We start from the raw sequence: 22,548 nt of genomic DNA, 5'->3' as shown, positions 1-22,548 counted from the left end.
CCTACACTCTAACACCATTGCACCTTTAAATACCCATGCCTCCCAAACAGCTCAATTCTTGTATTTTTTTTTTTTTTTACTTTCTCCCCCATTATATTTGTCAATGTCATCTTAAACCGCTATATTGAGTATTTAATGTGCATTTAGTTTTTAATTTATTAAAAATTTATTTGGTGAAAGTTCATTTAATAAAAATTAGTTGTTTTAATAAAATTTATATTTAGATATATTTTTTAAAAGTCAATTTAATATATTAAAAGTTGTTTGGTTTGTGATAATGAAATGTGCTTTTAAACGTATAATTACTAAAAAGAACATTGATTTATAATGATTTATAATTTTTATTATACAAATATAATATATTCAAAATATTTAAAAAATATAATAAAGATTATAAATAACATAAATTTTGATCTATAATGCTAAAAATTTGATCTCTAATTATTTATATTTTTTAATTTGTAATTTTAAAAGATGTAATAAAGATTTATAATTTTTATTATACATTAATGCTGAAAATTAACATGATTAATTACTCAATTTATAATACTAAAAAAATTGATACCTAATTATTATTATTAAAATAATAATTATATTTTTAATAAATTAGATATTTTTTAAATAAAAAATAAGATATTAAACTTAAGGTAATATAGTTAAATAACATCCTACTTTTTAAATTTACTTTTTAAAAATTTTAAATAATTATGTTTTAAAAATTTATTTTTAGTTACTGTTTGGATGTACTTTCAGAATATGCTTTTCTATAAAATATTTTACGTAAATAATTTTAATTTTTAAAATTAAAATTTTATTTTTTGAACATGAAACGACGGATTCTTATTCAACATCATTTTTTTACAGAAATATTTTCCATTCAAGTCCATAAACAATTCAGACAATCATCATGCGTATCTTCTGATTCATTTACACAGCAATCTACTTGATCTAGTCCCAAGGATGCAGTCATTTAATAATGGCTTTTTTGGATAGATATAAGATAATTTTTAAAGTTTTAACAATTTATTATTACAAATATTCTATCATGTGACCTTTTATATTAATTTATTATTAAACGAATTTAGTTTATTTTCACGGTTAAATTTTACTTAGCAGCATGATCTGTGATCACCCAATATCATACACAAAATATTGGGCCTAGAACTTTCTAGCACACACATCAACAATAGAGAATTTTTCAAATTTCAAATTTATCCCGCTTGAACCGTCTTGTATAAATACCAAGTCTACTGTTCATCCAACGACAACTAGTCTTCATCCTTCCACTCCACAAATCATCTTGCACAACTATCGAGTCCTCATTAACTCTTTCACATGGTCTATATCCCTGACGTTAGATATGTTACGTTGTTTATATTTCTTGGTGCTCAACTTACATGTCTTATTTTTCAATTATCTATCCATTTTGACAAGTTGCCAGAATAAACCAAATACAACCAGACTTCGTAATACCAGAGCAGAAGGCATGGATCTTGACAGTATGACCTCTTCCATATTTTGTGTTGGCATATGCAGAAGAAACTTCTGTAGATTTCTAATCCAAGAAATACTTCCATCAAATGTACATCTACGGCCGCCCAATTTTAGCAATGCACCTCATACTATAAAACTCGTAAGCTAATAACATATATACTGAACATATACATGTATAAATAATTTATTAAATACATTCTACTCTATTGAAACTAATATCATTCATCTATTTCATTTTCATATGATTGCTTTTATGCAAAGGATCAAGAAAAGATTAAAACATCAGAAGGAACCTGTTCCAATGATACAAAAAATTAGCGCAAGTAGCAATCCAGATAGGTCACTGTCAATGCGCTATGCAGAAGAACCTGGACCAGCGAATAAATATGGGAAAAGAAAACAAAAGAAAACGCCCAAAGACCTCAACAGATAACTTTGCAATAGGAAACTTGACTTTCTAGACACCAAGTAACACACTATTGCATCATTCATGCACAAGATACATAAAACTAGATTGGTTATTGAACTAGCCATGACATTAAATTATGGGTTAGTGGTTCAATCAAGGTTGAATTGAAGGTTGAACCGGTAGCAAACCGATTATGATTAAAATAATACAATTTAAATAAAAAGACATTAATTATAAAAACATTCAACCAAATCCAACCACTCAAAAGTCTAACAATAATAAAATACAACACTTTAAATATCTATCCTTACAATTACAACCCTTCAATCTCAAAAGTCTAGAGAAGAGATAGAGACAGAGCTGGAGAAGAGACGGAGACAACAAAGACAGAGATAGAGCTAGAGAAGAGACGGAGAGTCAGAGATTAAGCTAGAGAATAGATGGAGATAGCAGAGACGGAGATAGAGCTGGAGAAGAGACAAAGAGTCAAAGATTAAGCTGGAGAAGAGACGGAGATAGCAGAGATGGAGATAGAGTTGGAGCCTGGAGAGGAGACAGAGACTGAACTAGAGAAGAGATGCCGATTAGGTTAGGGCGAGAGAAGAGAGACACAGATGAAAGGCCAAACTGAATGCTGTCTGAAAATCTAGATTGGACTTAGCGTGCTTTGCCTCTAATTTTTCATTTTTTGACTTCAATTTTACTTTTTTTATCTTATTTTTGAACTCAATGCTCTGAAAAATCAAAAATGAAAAAAATCTCCCAAAACGATGTCATTTTGAGGGTTTTGTCTGAAAAAATAATAACCTGGTTAACTCAGTCAACCCACCGGGTTATCTAGGTTGACCGAGTTATATCAGTTCATTCCCTCACCAGTTTAGGAGTAAACCCAGATCGAACAAGGGACTGGGTCATCGGTTTTTGGGTTGATCCAGCCGATCCAGTTCGAGTTTCAATACCATGTTTATGCACATTGTATCTCATTACCCTACAACCCGTCCTCTTTGAATTTAAATTTAAATTAGTCTTTGATTAATTGTTCTGTAATTATCAACCATGGTGTGTCACATTTTACCTTTATGCACTATGTTCTATATGCAAACATGAAGTTATTTCTTTGTACTACTTCTTTACACAATTGACACGAATTCCATTACAAGCTTGCATGCCAAATATCAATTGACGAATAGTTATTAATTAATTATATGTTATATGCGGCCTTATTATTACATGTCAAACCTAACAAGTACTACCTTAAAATTAACACTTCTCACCTACATATTTATAATATGCCATGATCAAGAAGAAATAAGACAAGGATAGTAAAATATTACAAACATCCTAGAACTAAACTAATAATGTGAATTACTATTCTTATGCACATGCCACACAATACAGGGCAGAAATCTCACTATGGTAAACTAGGTCTGCCAATAGTTTATTAAATTTCACCGACATATCCATTCAATAGTATTAACTGGCCACGATTACATATTATCAAAAAATCAAAAAATAAAACGTAACCTACCTATAACTGAAAAATAAAGGGTGAAACTAGAATGGGTTGAATTCTACTTTTATTGCATTTAAATAATTGCAAATCACACAGATACCTGTAATATAAAATTATACAAAATAATATTAAACTAATATGAAGATCTAAAATCATGTAACATATTATTAAACAATTGTGCAGATTTAAGCATTTTCTAAACAACTAACAAATGAATCATGTTAACCTCACCTCGGACAAGATCAATATTTGCATAACTTATGAATGCACTAACTGGCCTATTACCACAATTCACCCATGCCTGAAAAGCCTCCTCAGCAACATCTCCATTAAATAGACACCTCAACATGAAGTTACTGTTAGAGAGACATGAATATTTCTCATAAGTCAATAGTTAAGTAGGTATTGGCAAATACAATTTCAAAGCTTTCTTTAGTAAACTTACTCCAAATCTTTTATCAACAGTCTGAACCATTTTATCTACCCATCGTTCCCCTTTATTTCCCGATTCTAGATCCACTATTAGTCCATACACATCTGCACATCATTAACTTCATGAGACTATAGAATTCAATATGACTAATTTTAAATAAAGTTTTAAGGATTCATTACTAAATTAATAGAATGAAATCATTTACAATAGTGGTCTAGATCTTACTTATCAATCAATCTACACTGACGGAACCTTTAACTATGTCAACGATCCTTGTAAGGTCTAACACATGTTCTGGGAAATGTTCACCAGTACACTCTTTTAACCATGTAGTCTCATTGAATGTTAGCATCAATAAATTTTTAACTAATTTCCTATAATACAAGCTTTCCTTTACAACGAAACCTTCTATAGCATAGACCTTACCCTCCCCTAACACATTCCTGAAAATTGGTGAAACCAAGTGTCTTGGCCATCAACCATGTATAAGAGTTTGCTTCGTGTAGTTTTGAACAAATATTGGACCAATAAAATGTGTTAGCAATCATCTTTCATAATATAAAGAAAACAATTTTGTAACTAGACTAACCTCTTCGTCCACTAAAATTAAAGAAAGCTATTATTTGCCTTGGTCATCTTCCAGCTCCTTTTCAGTATAGATTCGAAGTACTTGTGCCCTAGTGTGACCTCGTTTATCACCATTGCTTAATAACCTCAAACCAATTAGATCTTTTATGAAATCCGGGGCACTCTATCCATCGAAACAAAAACAATAAGCAACAGAAGGAAAAATTACTTTCGGATATTTTTCTATGATTAACTATTAAATCTATAACGAGATTCACTCAACTTACCATCATGCAAAAAGTTTGCTTCCACGGGAGTTTAAGAAAGTCTAGCTATGATCCCTGTGAATATTTATCCCCGATACCTCTAAACACGTTAAACTTTCTAATGGATGATGATAACTTGGCAAAGACTTTAAAAAGGACTCTCTTAGTTTTCATTATAGTGACTCATAGCCATAATGTAAAGCTGTTCTCATTGCTTTCAAGAAACACTTCATTCGATGTAATAGGTTTTTTTTTTAATACAAGGACATGAAAAAACCATGTAAAAGAAGGAAAAATCAGGTTATGTTAGATTCCATAAGGGTTTTGCATCCTGGAGGTGAGTTTTTGTAAATAGTAAGGCTAAGATTATCTCGAGATGCAAGGTGAGTGAGCATGTCCGCACATCTATTTGCTTCCCTAAACATGTGGTCAAATGTAATGATCCAATCTTTCATGACAAGAGTTCTAACTTTGTTGATAATTCTAGAGAGAAGGTGATTATTAGGAAAATTATGTTGGATAAGCGAAAGTGCTTCCACTGAATCAGAGTAGACGTTGATTTTGTTAAAATGGGCATTCCAATAAAGTTGAAGTCCTTCTAAAATGCCTAATAGTTCTACTGTTGTGCTAGGATGATAACCGAGGTATTTGGAAAAACCCTTGATCTAATTCCCTTTATCGTCTCATATGATACCACCATAAGTAGCAGCTCTGATGGAGTTGACAGCCCCATCAATGTCAAGATGGATCCAGCCTATATCTGGGGGTGTCCAACATGCCTTTAGCCTTTTGCAATCGTGACTTAGAAGGTTAACTTTGGATTGAAGCCTCATATCGTTGGTGATTTGTTAGGTACTGGAGAAAGCAATGTCGACATTCTGAGAGATTTCTCCAGAATAGATATTCTTACAACGCGTCTTCTAGATGTTCCAGCAAACCTGAGGAAAAAGTCTCTACCAAGGGATCCTTCTTGTATTTAGATTTCTTGCCTTAACTTTTGCATTCCAAATTATCCAATCCTACACAGAAAGGGAAAAGAAAGTATTAAGTTTTGAGGGTTTCACTAGTTTAGTTCATACATTACGAGCTTCTATACAGTCTCGTAGAATATGGATAGAGGAATTGAGAGAATTGCATCTAAAAAAGCAAGATCTTTAAAGAGGAGTATTCCTTTTGGTGTAGGTAGAATTAAGCTGTAGTCTGTCTCAAGCAGCCTTCTAAAGAAAGCACTTGATTTTTTTATAAGTAGGTCATTTCCAAATCTTAGCCCACATGTCGGTGTTGTTACAATCCTTTTAAGAGGACATAACTTTGTAGGCCGATTTGACAGAGAAGTTGCCATCAGAGGATGGTCTCCAAATAATGAAATCATCCTCCCCCTCAGGATTAGGTGGTCTCACCAGCACAATAAGTCTTATCACCTCAGTAAAGAGGTGATGATTCAAAAGACTAAAATTCCATCTCCCAGCAAAATTACTAAGATCAGAAACACAAGCATGAAGAATAGGCTCCGCACTAGGGTAAGCATAAAAAATAAGAGGTTCTAGAAAAGGGGACCACTTACTGTACCAGAAGGAGGTATGGTCTTGCTTATTAATTTTCCAGCCAACATGTGCCATGAGTTTATTCCAAACTTTGCAAATACTATTCTAAGTGAAAGAGGAGAAGCTAGGTTTATAGACCATGGAAATAGTAGGGCTTATACATTTATATTTGTCACGAAGAATCTCGCAAAGCCGATTTGGTTGAGTGATGAGACCCCAGCAAAGTTTCATAATGAAGGCAATGTTATGCTCCTAAGATTTTTGATACCAAGTCCCCCATTAGATTTATCCATAGTAATATGATCCCAAGAAATAAGGTGAGGTTTTTTATGGCCATCAGAGGAGTCCCAGAGGAAGTTTCTAGATTTTTTTCCCAATTCTATAAGAATATTGTTAGGTAACAACAAGGTCTGCATGGCATAGCTAGGAATTACTGAAAGAACAAAATTAATAAGAACAGTTTTCCCAGCGAAGTTAAGAAATTGGCTTTTCTAATTGGTAATGCAAGCTTTATCAAGTAAAGGAGTAAAGGTAAACTTAGAAGCCCTTTCATGGATTAAAGGAATTCCTAGATATTTGCCAAGATTACCCGTGAGGGAAATTCCTAATTCAGAGTTGATCTGAGAAGCCATATTAAAGTTGACGTTCCTAGAACAAAAGAGCTTAGATTTTCGATTGTTAACTTTTTGTCCAGAAGCATTGCAGAAATTTGAGAGGCATTGTTGAATAATCATAGCTTGGTTAATAGATGCCTCTGCAAAAAGTAACAAGTCATTGCAAAAAATAAATGAGAAATAAGAGGCCTATTAGTTATTAGTCTAATTGGCTTCCACTCATTTTTATCAATGGAACTAATAATATAATGACTAAGAAGTTCAATGCACAAAATAAATAAATAAGGAGATAAAGGGTCTCTCTGTCTTATGCCACGAGAGGGAACAAATTCCTTAGTAGGTTCACCATTCCAAAGGACTTTCATACGAGAAGTAGAGATGGTAGCTCTAATCAATTTTCTGAGGTGAGTATTCAAACTAATAGAATGAAGAGTGTCGTCAATAAAATCCCAAGAGAGTCTATCGAAAGCTTTCTCAAGATCTACTTTAAGAGCCATAAAACCTTTCTTTTTGTTCCTAATCCTCATAGAGTAAATGATTTCCTGAGCGATAATGATATTATCACTACTTTACTAACCTTGAATAAAGCTACATTGAGAATCTCCAATAAGATTGTTCATATATTGATGAAGACGATTAGAGAGAATTTTAGTTATGATTTTGTAGCTGACATTACAGAGAAATATAGGCCAAAAGTCCTTCATATAAGTAAGGTTATCAACTTTAGGAATGAGAGTAATGAAGGTATCATTTATCTCACTAATGGTGTCCGGATTGATGAAGACCTTTTTAATGAGTTCGACAATGCTGGTTTTGAGATCATTTCAATAGTTGTGGATAAAACCAGCATTGATACCATTCGGCCCAGGGGCTTTAAAGTCTCCAATATCAAAAGCAGCGATCTTGATTTCCTCCTCGATGACCTCTCTATGGATAGAATGGAGTTGTAAGGCAGAGAGAGGTGGAAATCCCTTATCAGTGATGAGCTTGTCTTTTACAGGAGCATCTTTCTTGAAAAGATTTTCAAAATAAGAGATAGCCATGCTTTTCAAAATATTAGGGTCCTGGATCCAAGTATCATTGTCAGATTTGAGAGCTAATATTTGGTTTCTTTTCCTTTTAATGATAGAGGTGGCATGAAAAAATTTTGTATTTCAATCGCCTCAATTCAACCATTTGCATCTGGATTTCTGAAACTAAATTAGTTGCTCTTGCAAGATGACCTTGTTTAATTCTTCCCATAAAGAATTTTCAAGCTTTTTAAGAAAGTAATTATCATTGTGATTCCTTCGACAGTTTATTCCTTTAAGTCTGTGAAGGATTCTTTTCTTTTTTAGAGGAATGCTGCTGATGTTGTTTTTGTTCCATAATGTTGCAGAATCAGCAACTTTAATTCTTCCTTCATTCCAATCATTATTTTTCTAGGATTTCTTGATAATCGAATGGAAGGACTCTTCTAGCATCCAAGCAGCATGACACTGAAAAGGTCCTTTGTGATGGTAAGGATTGAATCCTTTCTGAAGTTGGATTCTAATAGGCTGATGATCAGAGTCATATTTGAGTAGATGATAAGAATTCGCTTGGTTGAATTTAATATGCCATTCAATATTACAGAAAGCCCAGTCAAGTCTTTCTTTCACATTTCCTTTACCCCAAGTGAATTTATCACCAGTAAAGTTTAGCTCAAGTAGATTGGAAGAATTGATATAGTCTCTAAATTGTTTCATAGCTCTCTGATTATGACCACTGCCTGGACATTTATCTTTATAGGAAAGATAGGCATTGAAATCACCTACAATAAGCCAAGAATCAGAGATATCTTGAGCCAGTAATGTAATGGAGTCCCAAAGAGCAACACGTTCGTAAGGGTTAGGATCTCCATAAACACAAGATAAAAGGTAAGAGGTATTATTGGATAAAACATTAACTTTACAATGAAGAATTTGGACATTAGAATAAATATAATCAATTTCAATAGTGTTATTATTCCAAAGGATCCAAGTACCTCTAGCATATCCGGTAGCTTCAACACGGATCCAATCAGAGAAGCCTAGTTTTTTAACAATCATGTCTGCTCTAGAACCACTAGCTCTAGTTTCAATTAGAATAAGAATTTGAGTGTTATGAGCATAAGTAATTTCTTTGATGCGACCAGGAAAGCTTTTACTGCAAGTGCCTCTACAATTCCAACATATAATATCCATAAAATAAAAATAAGGAATAAAAATAATAGGAGGGAATAAACCTGGAGGGAGGATTAGGCTTCATCCTCATTATCACTGAATTCATCATCCTCCAAGTTGTTATTGATGCATGCATTGTCAAAATCCTCATCTAAGAGGTCATCATCAATAATATCATCATCATTGCCGTTCATATCTCTATCGCATAAGAATTGATTTTGAGAAGCCTCGGTCGGATCAGTGTTCATTTGAGTTTTAGGAACAAAAATGATGGAATTACTAGGATCAAGAGGCTCGGTAATATCATAATTCTCAGCTGAATTAGGAGGAGAAATCAAATTAACATTAGAAATTTTTTTTCCTAATCCCTGCGTCCAGATTCACGGATCAGGAGAGAAAGAAATATCCTTCATAGCTTTAAGCACAGTATTGTTGGCTTGGTCTGCTGCGATGGGCTTCTTAAAATAGCCTAAGTCTCTTTTATTTCCCTTAATAACCGTGTAAATGCGTTTTGTGGGCCTGGAATTCGTTTGCTTCGGCTGCAGCCCACTTAGAGGAATTTTGTTCAGCTTGAAACTCTTTGGGCCGTCCCAATTAAAGCTCAGCCTATTATGTGACGCTTTCTTCCCTTTCACCGAACCAGACTGAAACTCTTTATCATGGCTAATTTCACTGCTGCTGATTATTTCAGCCACCGTATCCTTCGCATCAGCACGATTTCTCTTGTTTCCTGCCAAGTCTTTCCTTACCCATACATTTCTAACAGTCTTAGCTAGGTTTTTCATAGATGGATCGTTGAAAGAAGCTAGAAAGCTCACCTTGCCATCGTCTCTGTACTCTAGGTTGGCTAGCACATCAAATTAAGATTTGTTAATGAAGCTAGATCCTCGATTTGGGTGATTTTGCTGATTACCCATTGGATTCTTTGGTTTTCATGCTTGGGCTGGTCTTCGAAACTTCATCCACTCCCCACAAGTTTCGTCTGGCGAGTAAGCTTTCGACGAACCTTCATGAGCTTCATCTTGCTGGTTTTTCTGGTATGGTGGCTGTCTGGTTGTGTTTCCTCATAGATGATCTTGTGGTTTGTTACTTGCTTCGGCCTTGTTCTTCTCCTTTTCTATATCTATAGTCTTAGGATTATACGGACAAGAGCTTTTGTTGTGTTTGTAGCAACCATACCTGAAACGTATAAGGTTTAAACTTTCATATTCTGCATTGTAAAGTTCGTCTCTGATAAGGATCCTTGGTACCAGTTTCTTTTGAAGCTCGATTTCCACACTAATTCAAACAAATTTTCCCTTCTCTATTTTACTTGTCTTGTTTTGGGTATTAGCTTCAGAGAGAGTGTTGACATCAACCTTCAGGATTTTACCTATACAATTTCCTATCCTCCATAGGATTTCTTTATCATAGCATTGAATAGGAATATTGTTTAATCTCACCCAAAGTGCTACCTTACCAAGAAGATTAGTGTTCGGGTCAAAACTCGGTGCCCAGCACTAGACCATGATACAATGGTCAAAAATTGTCCATGGACCTCTATTAAGGATGTTCTGGTATGCTTCCTGATTTGTGGTTCTGATGATATAATAACCATTAACCAGATCAATGAGTTCAAAGTCTCTGATCTGCCACATTTTCACCAATCTTGGCTTAAGAGATTTAGGATTGAGCTGAATACCCAGAGTTTTAATAACTATAGCATCTACCCATGGTGAGCAGATTTTCTTCCATTCTTCATATGAGATCTGGACACTAGGATATTGATCTATCAGTTTCTTGGTATAATCAGAAGGAGACCAATTTTGCTCCAATTCCTTAACTAGAGTCTCATTAATATGTTTAGTGTTAATTCCCTCACTAATCCCATAACAACCATCGAAGCCTACAAGGGAGTCTTCGTAAGAAATAGGAGCTTTAAATGCTTTGATTCCCTGTAGTAAATTTTCCTTGCCTGGATTTTCTTCACTGTCTCGAGCACTTTCAGCATGAATATCCATGGGATGTGGTCCATGTTGTTTGCTTTTTGATCCTTTGTCTATCAGTTCTTCATCTACTTTGGAAGCATTTCTGTTTAGTAAGTCAATCTCTTCTTTGGAAGCAGGAGGATCCATGATAGCATCTTGAGATTTTGAAGCTGAGAAAACGAAATCAGACTTGGAGTTCATTGCAGAAAATGATTATTTGACGATGAAGATTGAAGACGTTTCCAATCTCACAATTTAAGAAGCATATTTTGACACATAGGATGAGATTGAGAAGGGGAAGAAGACGGGATTCTTTTGCAAACTGATGCAATGGGTTTTGTTTCATGTAGGCTGTAGTTATACGGGGGAACGGATTGCATGTTTCTCTTTTTTTAAAAAAATATCTTATTTAACTAATAAAACATTGGTTGAGTTATTTAATATCTCTAAACAATAATTATTTATTGAAATGTTATAAAACTGTATAAAAAAGGAAATGTTATTTCTTCATTTAATGTCCCAAACAATATAACTTTCTCCCCGTGATAAAAAAATATAAAAATAATGCTTGATAAATATAGGAACTTATGCTTTAAAAAAAAAAGAGTAATTCAAAACAAAAATTTTTTTAAATCCAAACCTTTCATTTATTTCCTTTGGTGAAGGATTTCATAATATATTTTGTTAAACTAAATTATTTTAATACATTGTCAGTAATAATGACTAACGATATATATACATATATACAAATATACCAAAGAACTATAATAAAATATACATTTTTACCCAAAAAAAAAAATCACATGCACGGCCATAAATATTCTTTGTTCATCTCATTTTAAGACTGACGTTAGTTTTTTTAAAATTAATATGTCTGCATTTGTTTTTTCATCCTACGTGACTGTAACAAAAACCCAACCTAACATCACTATTACAACTGGAGTAGGTTTATGTGAAAAGTGGTTCAGGAATTATTGCTTACTAAAAAGAAAGAACCCTTATCAATTAATTATTAAAAGAATTTGTTCATGTGTGGTGGTCATAATTTGCACTGAATGCCAAAGTTGTTATATTATACCGTTTAAACGTATATTTAATGTTAATTTTTGGTTTCATTGGTTAAGTAATGAGTCAATCACTAATGGGCCCAAGTCTTACTGAGAGAGACTTACAAGTTTTTCCACTGCACGGCATAATCAGGAAGTGCAAGTCAAACAGATTTCCCTTACCTGAGAACTGATTGAGTAACACCAGAATCGGCTATCCCTGGCTAAGATAAGTTATTATACAAACATAATCTTCAGCACCGTCTAAGGTTCGCCACAGGTCGTGCCAGTCAATACTCTTTTTTTTTTTTTTTTTTACCTTCACATATTCCTTTCCTTGAGTTCGATTATGTAAACCTGTACTTGTTAGTTGCTTCTTTATTTGATCTCAATTGTTATCTTCCTCGACTCTTATCAGCATTATCGCAGATAACTAATGAACACCGAGTAGTGGCCTCGTTGTCTAATCGTTTCTTTTTTGTTTCTATATCTCAGTGTTGAAGCAAACCACTAGCTTGCGTATCCGAAATTCTGGACTCCGAATCTATCAGGTGATGAATGAAAATGCTGATGTTTTTACCTTCGGAATGGGTTGCTCCATAAATTAACTGGACAGAGTGTTTTTGTGGGAAGAAAGTGGTTATTTATTAGCATAACAGATATTGATTATTTCTTCAATTACCATCCTTTTTTTAATCAGGTATTTGTTTTAGTAATATAGCATATTTGCCACTGATTTGTGCTTATAGAACTTCCCTGGTGTAATGGATGGTAGTACGAAATCCTTTTTGTTGGACTTTGGTTATGAGAAGAAAAAGGATAAGGCTTCACAGTGATTTGTTCTGGTTTTAATATATATGCATTGAAATTTTTAATTTTGAAATAGTTTTGAGTAAGCTCCAAGTATGTTTATTATGTTCATCTTTGTGTTCTACTTTTCTGTCATGGAGCATAGCTGGATTTCGTTTCATTTATAAATAAAATTTTGAGGGAGAAACCAACAAAGAGAACAGAAAAAATAGGGAATAATAGGATTGTAGAAAAGAGAAAGAAATAGATTAAAGGGTTTAAGTTAGAAGAAAAAGATAAATAGTTGGAAGATTGAATAGTTGTAGGAATTCATTGGAATTGATCACGAGAGGGTATAGCTCTTAACATATAGTCTATTCTATACCTATTCTTTTATTAAGTGATGAGTATTTCAGTAACTAATATTAAGTCAAAATAAATAACTTTCAAGATGATAATTAAAACATTAGATTTAGAACTTCATATTTTTTCCTGAAATTTGTTCCACTATTTATCTGGGACTGTAAAGTGAGAGTTTGTTGTTAGAAGAAAAATATTGTACTATTGATGAAATTATGAATTCATCTACATTGCGGTTTTATATCATGTAAATAGTGTTATGATTATGATTAGTGTATCTGAATGTAATAATGTTAGGATGTTGGTGTCTTGATTTGTTTGGGGTTCTTTTTCTTTTTTAAATATAAAAAAAGAACAACTACAGGGAAATTATTGGAATAGATGTTCCACGAAGTTGCCACCAGTTTTAATGTTTTGTGATTTGGTGAGTATTCAAAAGTTTATATAACCATGAAAAATAGTACAAAATTGTGTGATTGTAAAGACATTATGGATTGTTATTTCGTGTAATAATATAAGGTGTTCAAAAGTTGTATGGAACTTTAATTAATTTTGTGCAACAATTTACACAACAATTAGTAGATTTTGATTGTGCTAGAGGAAACCAAAAAGAGGAATTGAGTGACGACGTAGAAGAAATACCTGAAGGACAACAATACTCAAGAAATCGGAACAAAAAAGAGGTTCATCAAGGAAACAGAGAGAAGACAAAACATTATTGAGAAGACCAATGACAAGATGTAGAACACAAATGTTAATGCAACATTGACAAACCAAAAAAGAGAAGACAAAAAAAAAGAAAATAAAAAAATGCTCATGAAAAGTTAAAAGAAGTAACAACAAAGAAAGCTATGCACATAAGTGTTGGAAAGAAGGATCAAGACAAGTCAACAATATGCCAATTTGGAGGGAGTGGTAAACAATATGTAAAAATGCCCTTGGTATGACAAGTTGTGTTGGCTTTGCCAGCTATGAATATAGGAGGAACTGTGAATTGTGATGGTAAAAGAAACTAATGGAGCGGTACAATAAGATCTCCAAATGAGGTTATCTATTGATGGAAGAGAATACCTGCAAAAATACATACTGCAAGTAGGTAATTTGGTGATTTATATTTATGTTTTGGTTATTATGTTGAGGAAGAGGAACAATTTACCATGCCTAAAATGTCAAGGAGAAGGACCAACAAAATTACACACACAGTTGGCATTACTTGTGAAATCATCTTTAGATGAGGACACAAGAGACAAAGAGGCAAGAAAAAGACAATATGTAGAGTTCATGCAACTATCAAGGAAGGAGGTTTATGAGTATTGCATAATAAAAAAAAGATTAAGTGATAAAGCAGAGTAAGTTTTTTAATTCAAAAGTAGTATGTATGTAATGATCCAACCTTTTAAATTTAACAAAAAAAACTTTCCTAAAGAATATTTTATTTAAATAAGAATTTTGTTAGCAAATTTAATTTTTATTTTATTTTAAATCTTAGAAGAATTTGGGTTATTCTTGTAATTTTCCAGCTCCTTCTTGGACTTATCTTTGGCCTTTTCTTACTATTTTCCCCAAACTTTCTTTCATCAGATTATATCTTCGAGAGCAAGCAAGATAACAGAGCATTCGGGAAACCTCTTCTTCACCGACCTTAGATTACTCTCTTCTCGACGTTGTCGAACTTTTCCTCCTCACCTCCGGCTTGTTCTTCTCCTCATCATCGGTGTGGCTCTTTTTTCACTGTTTTGTTTTTGTTGTTCGCCTGTTGCTGTCTGCTAAGTTTCTGCTCTAATTTTCATATGTTGTGGCTGAAATAGGTGCATTGCTGCGTCCATCTTCAGCTTCTCTTTTCTTTCTCCTAATCAGTTGAAAGTTTAGGCATGTATGGTAATTGAGTTGTGCGTTATGGTTGAAGTTCTCATTCTTTTTCTTCCTCGCGCGTGTAACTGATCGGAGCTCTTCTCCTTCTCGTCTTCAGTTCCAATCACATGCTGGCTTTGGGTTGTCTATTGCAACTTTGTGGGAGGTGAGCGGATGTTCTTTCTTTTCCTCTTTCAGTGCAATGACAGCACATAATTAATCTCTTCCTCCTTCAGTCGATGGACGTCGTCTCTGTTCTTTATTCTCCCTGTGTTACTTGTAGCTAGAATTGAAGTATTGCACTTGGGTTAGAAGTTTGGCCTAGGATTAAATCTTTTCTGTCTTCTATATGTTAGATGAGAATTTCTTTGCTCTGTTGCTGCTGGACGATTGAATAAAAAGGGAATTCTTGGGTTTTCTTTTGCTGGTCTAGAGTAATATATAAATAGTTGATGATGTGGTTTGAATGTTAACGCCTTTAAGGTGTTGAGAAAATGTGTAGAAAAATCAAAGTAGAGGAAATAAGTATATTCAATGTTTAAAGGGTTTAGGACTTGTTTTAAGGATTTTAATTTATTCTTGATAAAGAAATGCGCTTAGGAAGCTTTAAAATGATTGATATGATTTATAATAATTTATAAATGAGTATGAGTCATAAGAGGATATGAGTATATATATTCAGGATTATCAAATGATTGGATTAACTTAAGTGTACTTGCAGTGTAATTGGATATAGTATTATTAACATTGACTAAATTAAATAGTGATATCCATTAAGTATTTGAAAAAATTATTTCTCAAATAATTGGGTTAACTCAAGTGTACATGTAGTGTAATTGGATATAGTATTTTTAGCATTGACTAGATTAAATAGTAATACTCATTAAATACTTGAAAAATTATTTGATAAATGATTTAAATTTTAACTTATTTGCTAGGATATTGAGGGCATCATTATAATAGAGGTCAACAAGTTAAAAGAAGCAAGTTTTAGAATGTTTGAAAAACACTCAAGTGAGTAGGTAGCGTTTCGAATGAATTTCAAGCAATTATTTATAAAAAAATTTCTTTACTTAGATTTTAATACTATTTCTTTATTTGTTATCTAAATGTTCTTGTCAATTCTATTTTTTTATAATTATTTTATTAATGATGATATCTTGATTTTTCTAATGATTTATGCTATTGATAAGTAATAATTAAAGTTGGTATACGACAAATGATGTTATTTTTCAAAAAAAAAATCAATTTTTTTAACTTTACGTTCAATATGCAAACCTTTAGTACAACATTTCGTGCATGGACGAAATGACAATGAATATGGGAATGGAATATGACAACCAAATCATATATTTTGAAAGTGAAAACTTTGAAATGGTTTTCAACTCTCTATGCATGCTTGATTTTAATTAGGGGACTGAATTTAGAACACTGGATGTTAACGGTAATTTTATTAGCCCTTGACATGTCATTGTTCACCTAACTAGCAGGGTACTTATAGGAAGTGCTGGCCTTATGCAAAGGCTAATGCACGTGGGTTGAAGGGATGGTATTTGTGAGCGCTGTACTCATGCTTGTTTTCGTGGGCTTCATGCCTGTGCTTGATTCATGGCTTTTGCTGCACTTGTTTCGTAGCCTTTGACCACACTTGATTGGTTATTTATCCTCGTAGACTATATGTCCACGCTTGTTACTTGTTTTGATAAAGCCCTCTTAAAATTTCAAGTTTAAATTTATCATTTTCATAAAATTTTCTGAAAATACTTTATCAAACTGTGTTTATTGTAAGTTTTTATATTTTGTGAACAGTGAAATTTTTAATACACATATGTGATTTCGTCAACCTTGTCTAAATTCATAATCACACTATTATAAAAAATCATTATTTATTTTAAATTTTTGATAATTCATTATTTCATTAAATTATTTGAAGTTAAATTTGTTATTTATTATCTTTATATATCTTCTTTATTAAAATTTGGATTAGGACACTACTCACCGATAAATTTTTTGTCTCAGATATTGTAGCTAACCTTGTGCTTCTAACTGACCATTGAGGGTCATTCTTGCTTTTTGGATAAAGGAAGTACATGGTGATTACTCTTTTCGGTGAAATCTTATATTGTATTTTGCAAATTATAAGTTAGTGCTCCATGTATCCCATAGTTGGATCCTAGTTTTATTTTGTTATTGTGAAAGTTTCTGGAATGGAGCTAGTCTCCTTGCTAGTTTAATTGATAGGTTTTGTAGTTTTGTAGAAATTTCAGGAGGTTCAAATTATAGGGGAGACTGTTGAAATTTCTACAAAAACTTTAAAAACTTTAAGAACTTTATTGTTATATATAACTTGCATATATTGCCAATTTAACTTAATTTCTAGATAATCAAAGCTTATGGAATGTGAGTCCACATTATATTCCATACCGATCATACCTTTAGTATTGGGGTGTGATGAGGTAAGAAGGCATTAAATGTAACATCTATTAACTGGTATGTAGGACTATTATTGAGGTTGATGGTTACTACATGATAAGGGGCGAAAGTCAAAGTCTTAGACTGAGAAAATCAATAAATGGCAAAATAGGTTCTTGTTTTGTACATATTTTCTTGAATTATAATCTATTCAAACGCATACAACTAATTATGTTTTATTTTGTGCAGGTGATAACTTTAGTAGGTAAATTGTTAATGGAGGAGTAGAAAGTGAAACACAAATATGCAGAACGACATATTGTGGACCCTAATTTTTTAGTACGAAATAATTCAATGTTTTTTGTAGTGAGTGATTGTGTATTTTGTCGATTCAATAGTGAGATCATAAATTGTATGTTTTATTTCAATAATGGATTTTCTAACTAATTGTTCTCCATATCTGTTGTAGTTGGAATCTAATTTGGAGAACCTAATGCCTAGATACGTGAGATATAATCTAGTAGAATGTGAATTGATGTTTGCGCCTATAAATTTAAATAATCATTGGTCATGCTATGTGTTAAAACAAAAAATAGGTAAAATGTTTGTGTTGGATTCATTGAATATGGTGGATAGCCCTAATGTGAGTAATAAAAGACAAAGAAAAAAGTCAGCGTATGAAAGTGAAGGAGACCAAATCAAGAACCCATGATGGTTCAAGTGATGGTATGACTTCTATCTATTTCCATTGTATTGTAAATAAGATTTGTTGTTATTACTTACATTGTTTATTTAACTTGCTTGAATGATAAATTTATTGCGCTTTTGAAGAAATTAAAAGGACAGACATATAGTCAGTTAAGGGACTTGAAAGTCAAAATTGTGAAGATGGTTACCTAACTCAATATGTAAGTTGGAATATGCTAATTGGTTATTTAACCTGGTAAAAGGTTTTTTGACATAATGTTAACAAAATCTGCACAGATTTTCTTATGAATTATATGTTGTCTATTGTTTAAGACACTAGGAGAATGACGCTAAAGAAGAATGAGACGGACTAACAATACTTACATTCACCAATGTAAGTTATTTGTCAAATTTTAAAGCTTAAGTCATATGGTAAATGCTGAATACAAAATAACTATCTTTTAGAGGAGTACTAGCTTTGATGGCTTTTTTTTTTGTAACAGGAGCAATTGTTTGACATGCGTTTGGACATTATAAATTGGCTGAGTATGCACCTACTCAACAAAGCTTCTGGTAGGCTCATGACTTCTATTGTAGATACCATAAAACACAGTGACCGAAAATGCATAACCAGTGAAGAAGTTGAATTGTAGACAATGTACTCAATCCTTTTTTTTTTTTCTCTCTTTCTAGGAATGTTGTGTAGAGATTGGCAACTATTTGTACATGGTACATAGAGATTGTAGCTTGTGGCAACAATATGATCATTGATGAATTTTTTTCTTGGGAATGGTGTACTATTATGTTTAATAGTAATGAAAATGTTAAATAGTCAATTGTTATGTTAAACTAACTTTATTTTAACCTAAATTTATGAATGAGTATTCTAACCCATAAAATCTCTACATTTCCTTTACATTGAAACTTGACATGATTTGCTAGATATTAATGAAATAAGTAATGAATATAGCCACACAATAGTACAAATACTTGGCCGTGAAACTACCTGTGCAATATACGGGTACCAAAAACTAGTTAAATACAAAGGTAATTTGTATTAATCCATGAGTTATAACAATATAATGTGCCTTATTTTTCAAACTCTTATGCATTACAAGTAATCTCCTCTAATCATTTATTATAATCATGAACTATTGTCATTGTCTAATTATTACGTGCCACGAAACGATCATGGAAGTAAAGGACCATTTTGTCCCTTGGAGGTAAAGTGTCCTTGACAATTGGGTGATTAAGGAAATTGCTCATCCATAAGGCCAAGTTTGGACATTTGAAAGGATCCAATATTTGCATATTTCCAACTTGTTCCCATACTGGAAGCCAATAAGACATCCATCCAAACGCAATGTCAAGGTACCCAATATTTTCGCCTCCGAAGAATTTCTTTCCCTTTATTAGTTCTTCGATCTTCTCCATGTCTTCCCGTACTAATTCTGCTGCATTTTCTTTGTTATCCGCATCAGAACACATGGCCCGAAATGCACCGTACAAAATCTGTCATATTGAATTGAATAATTAAAAAACGTTTAATTTAATTTGGTTCATATAGCTTACAAAGTCTGTAATTTGGTCCCATGATTGTTGGATCCTTAATTTGTTCTAAGGTTAAAGGACAATTTTACTTTTAAATTATAAATTAAGAAATGTCTGAGATTCTAAACTCATTTTTAATATAATATTTTTATTTAATTTTTAAAAAGGTGCAATTTCACTCTTATCCTTAAGAAAAACTAATTTTGACAATTAATTAACTAAAAAATTATAAAAAAGAGCTCAAAAATGCAAAAAAGATTCTAAAAAAATTACAAAAAATGATCGAAAAATTACAAAAAAAAAAGATCAAGAAAAATTCCTTAGTCTTTTGCTGTAATTTTTGCGATTATTTTTTATAATTTTTTTTATAAACAAGTTAAAAATTAATAACTATAGAGACAATGTTGCACTGTTTTAAAAAATAAAAGATAAATGTTATATGAAAAATAAATTTAAGATCTCAAATATTATTGAATAATTTGCCATTCAACCTTTTGTTTTATTACTCATAAGACTGTTGATATAGCTTCTCAGGGGTTGGCGTGCATGTCTATACATGTGTGTCATTTCCAATTACGGGTGGATGTTTTTTTCAAATGGTGAAAATATTCGTGTACATGGAAAGCTTGGGCCTGATGATTCGGCCTAGGAAGCCTATTTCATAATAGCTCTGTGATGTTTCAAGCTATAAATACACAATAACTTACATGTCATCATGACTTCTAAGTTAAGTAACATAAGCACCAAAGAATATCAAAAACTAAACCGAATATTAAATCAGACAAGACAATAATTTACAATTCATTAATCAGACCATAATTAAATAGTGGTCAGACTGGTCACTACTATATTAATATATTTTTTAATTTATAAATTATAATATTTAATATTTCTGTCTCTTAGTCTTTCCCTGTTATAAAAAAATTATATATTATAATACTATAAAATTTTGAAATAGATTCTTTTAAAAGAAATATTGAATATATGACAATAGTGAACAAATGTTGATGAATGCCTGATTAGGATGATAATATCATTCATCAATGATGCTTTCTAATGCTTTCTATTTAGAAATCAAGAAATATAAATGAAATTCTATAAATGAAAATTCAATTTAAAAAAGAAACTCACCATAGTCTTTAGTCTTTATAATTGTTTAAAATTTATTTGATTATGGTAGATTTTTTTTGGAAGCATATTAAAGATAAATTAGAAAGGCCACAGTTTTTTTTAAAAAAATACAGATAAATAATATGAAGTAGAAAGATTTAAAAAAACAAATTTATGTTAACATATCTAGATAAAAAGCTTTAGGTCATTGGCTAGTTATTCTAGTGACAAATGATCTCTCTTACTTAGAAGAGATCTCAAATTAAAACTTAACCTTAGACATGTTTCGGTGCATGCATCGTTTAGATTAGGATTAAATTTTTTAAAAAAAATAAAAAAAATTGAGTTGCGTTGAATCCATATCTCTTCTAAGTAAGAAAACGGGCATTGCTCCTAATTGTTGAGTTGAATTTAAAAATATATTGCATACCTTTTCTTCAGCAAATTTAGCCCAAAAGCGAGCAAGAGATCTGTGATGAGGATGCTGAGGCAACAATGGATTCGGGGTGATCCAAGTCTCATCAATGTATTCGAGGATGATGAGTGAGTCAGAGACTGGTCTAAGACGATGAATCAGAACAGGAACTTTCTTATGAAGAGGATTCATTTGCAGAAGAAGGTTGCTTTTGTTGAAGATGTCTTCTTCAGCATACTCATAATCAACGCCCTTCAGTCTCAGAGCCCACACAACTCTGCAACAAACTGGACTCAAATAAAAGCTCAATACCTTCACCTGATCTTCTTCACCTCTCATGGCGTTCAACTAGTTTTCCTCTCAACTTGTTTTAACCTGATCTCTTCTCGATCGACCAGTATTCAATCACACACACGCACACGCACACACACGCACACACTTTAAACATTTCAAAAGTTGAGTTGAAAAGATGGCCAGAATGATAAAACTTTATTATTGTTTTTTCCAGTTCCGTAGCCGAATTGAACACAATAACCAGGGTCCAGCTTCGGCGCTCATAACCAAGACGGGCGGCATACTGTTTATTGCCTCTGTAGATGGACCTGAACCATTTAAATTTAATTTGGAGGTTCTATGTTTAAACTTTTAAAAATATATATATATATATATTAAAATAAAAAATTTATATAAATTATAAATTTTTTTAATATAATCTACTTTATAACAAATCAAAAGTCCATATTTAATTTAAATAATTCAAATTTAATATTAATTTTTTTAATTTTTATAAGTTGACTATCTAAATTTACTATGAAGGATTCAAATTTAAATATACTTTATAACAAATCCATAGTTCATATTGTGTGAAACTCAAGTCCAAGTGAATGTTAATAGTAGATAAATCACTTTTCTATCTTCTTTCTATAATAAATACTTCATTTGTTTAAAAATATAAAGTATTTTTGATGAGAAGTTAGATGTTTAAAAATATAGGATATTTTTAATTTTTCAAGAAGTAATCATTACATTTTTTTAGATATACCTTTATTAAATAAATTACTTTATATTTATTTTAGAGTGAAACTCCCTATTAAATAGAGGTAAACATAGAAACATAGGGTTAATTTGAAAACAAATAACTTTTTTATTAGGAGATAAGATTAGATTAAAAATGCCTTACATTTTTTAACGGAAGGATTAATATTTTTATGTATGAGTATATTTATTATTACATATACTTAAATTGACATAAATATTATAAATAATAAATATTTTATAGTGCATGTCAACTCTACTGCTTCAAGTCCCTATTGTTGAAGTATTATTTTTTCTTAATA

At 32.0% G+C, this 22,548-nt stretch overlaps 2 protein-coding genes and 1 long non-coding RNA gene across 3 annotated transcripts; 1 reads left to right on the top strand and 2 right to left on the bottom strand.

The window, feature by feature from the left end:
* Positions 1-8,261: 8,261 nt before the first annotated feature.
* On the bottom strand, positions 8,262-9,044 carry LOC129317480 (uncharacterized). Its single transcript, XM_054961800.1, has one exon. The coding sequence runs from the start codon at positions 9,042-9,044 to the stop codon at positions 8,262-8,264; it is 783 nt and encodes a 260-aa protein (XP_054817775.1).
* A 646-nt stretch (positions 9,045-9,690) lies between these two features.
* Positions 9,691-11,426, top strand: LOC129317131 (uncharacterized). Its single transcript, XR_008594929.1, has 2 exons — positions 9,691-10,012; positions 11,128-11,426. It is a non-coding gene; the product is annotated as an uncharacterized LOC129317131 (long non-coding RNA).
* Positions 11,427-19,118: 7,692 nt separating this feature from the next.
* On the bottom strand, positions 19,119-21,650 carry LOC129319046 (probable glutathione S-transferase). Its single transcript, XM_054964077.1, has 2 exons — positions 21,227-21,650; positions 19,119-19,647 (listed from the first exon to the last, which is right to left on the bottom strand). Exons 1-2 carry the CDS (start codon positions 21,548-21,550, stop codon positions 19,300-19,302), a joined length of 672 nt encoding a protein of 223 aa, XP_054820052.1. The 5' UTR covers positions 21,551-21,650; the 3' UTR covers positions 19,119-19,299.
* Between the last annotated feature and the right edge of the window lie 898 nt (positions 21,651-22,548).

This window comes from Prosopis cineraria, unplaced genomic scaffold (assembly GCF_029017545.1).
Source record: "Prosopis cineraria cultivar Desert tree isolate PC_DT_omini unplaced genomic scaffold, ASM2901754v1 PC8, whole genome shotgun sequence".
NCBI classification, from domain to species: domain Eukaryota; kingdom Viridiplantae; phylum Streptophyta; class Magnoliopsida; order Fabales; family Fabaceae; genus Prosopis; species Prosopis cineraria.
The sequence above is the reverse complement of the archived record's forward strand: the minus strand, read 5'-3'. Positions and strand labels throughout refer to the sequence as shown.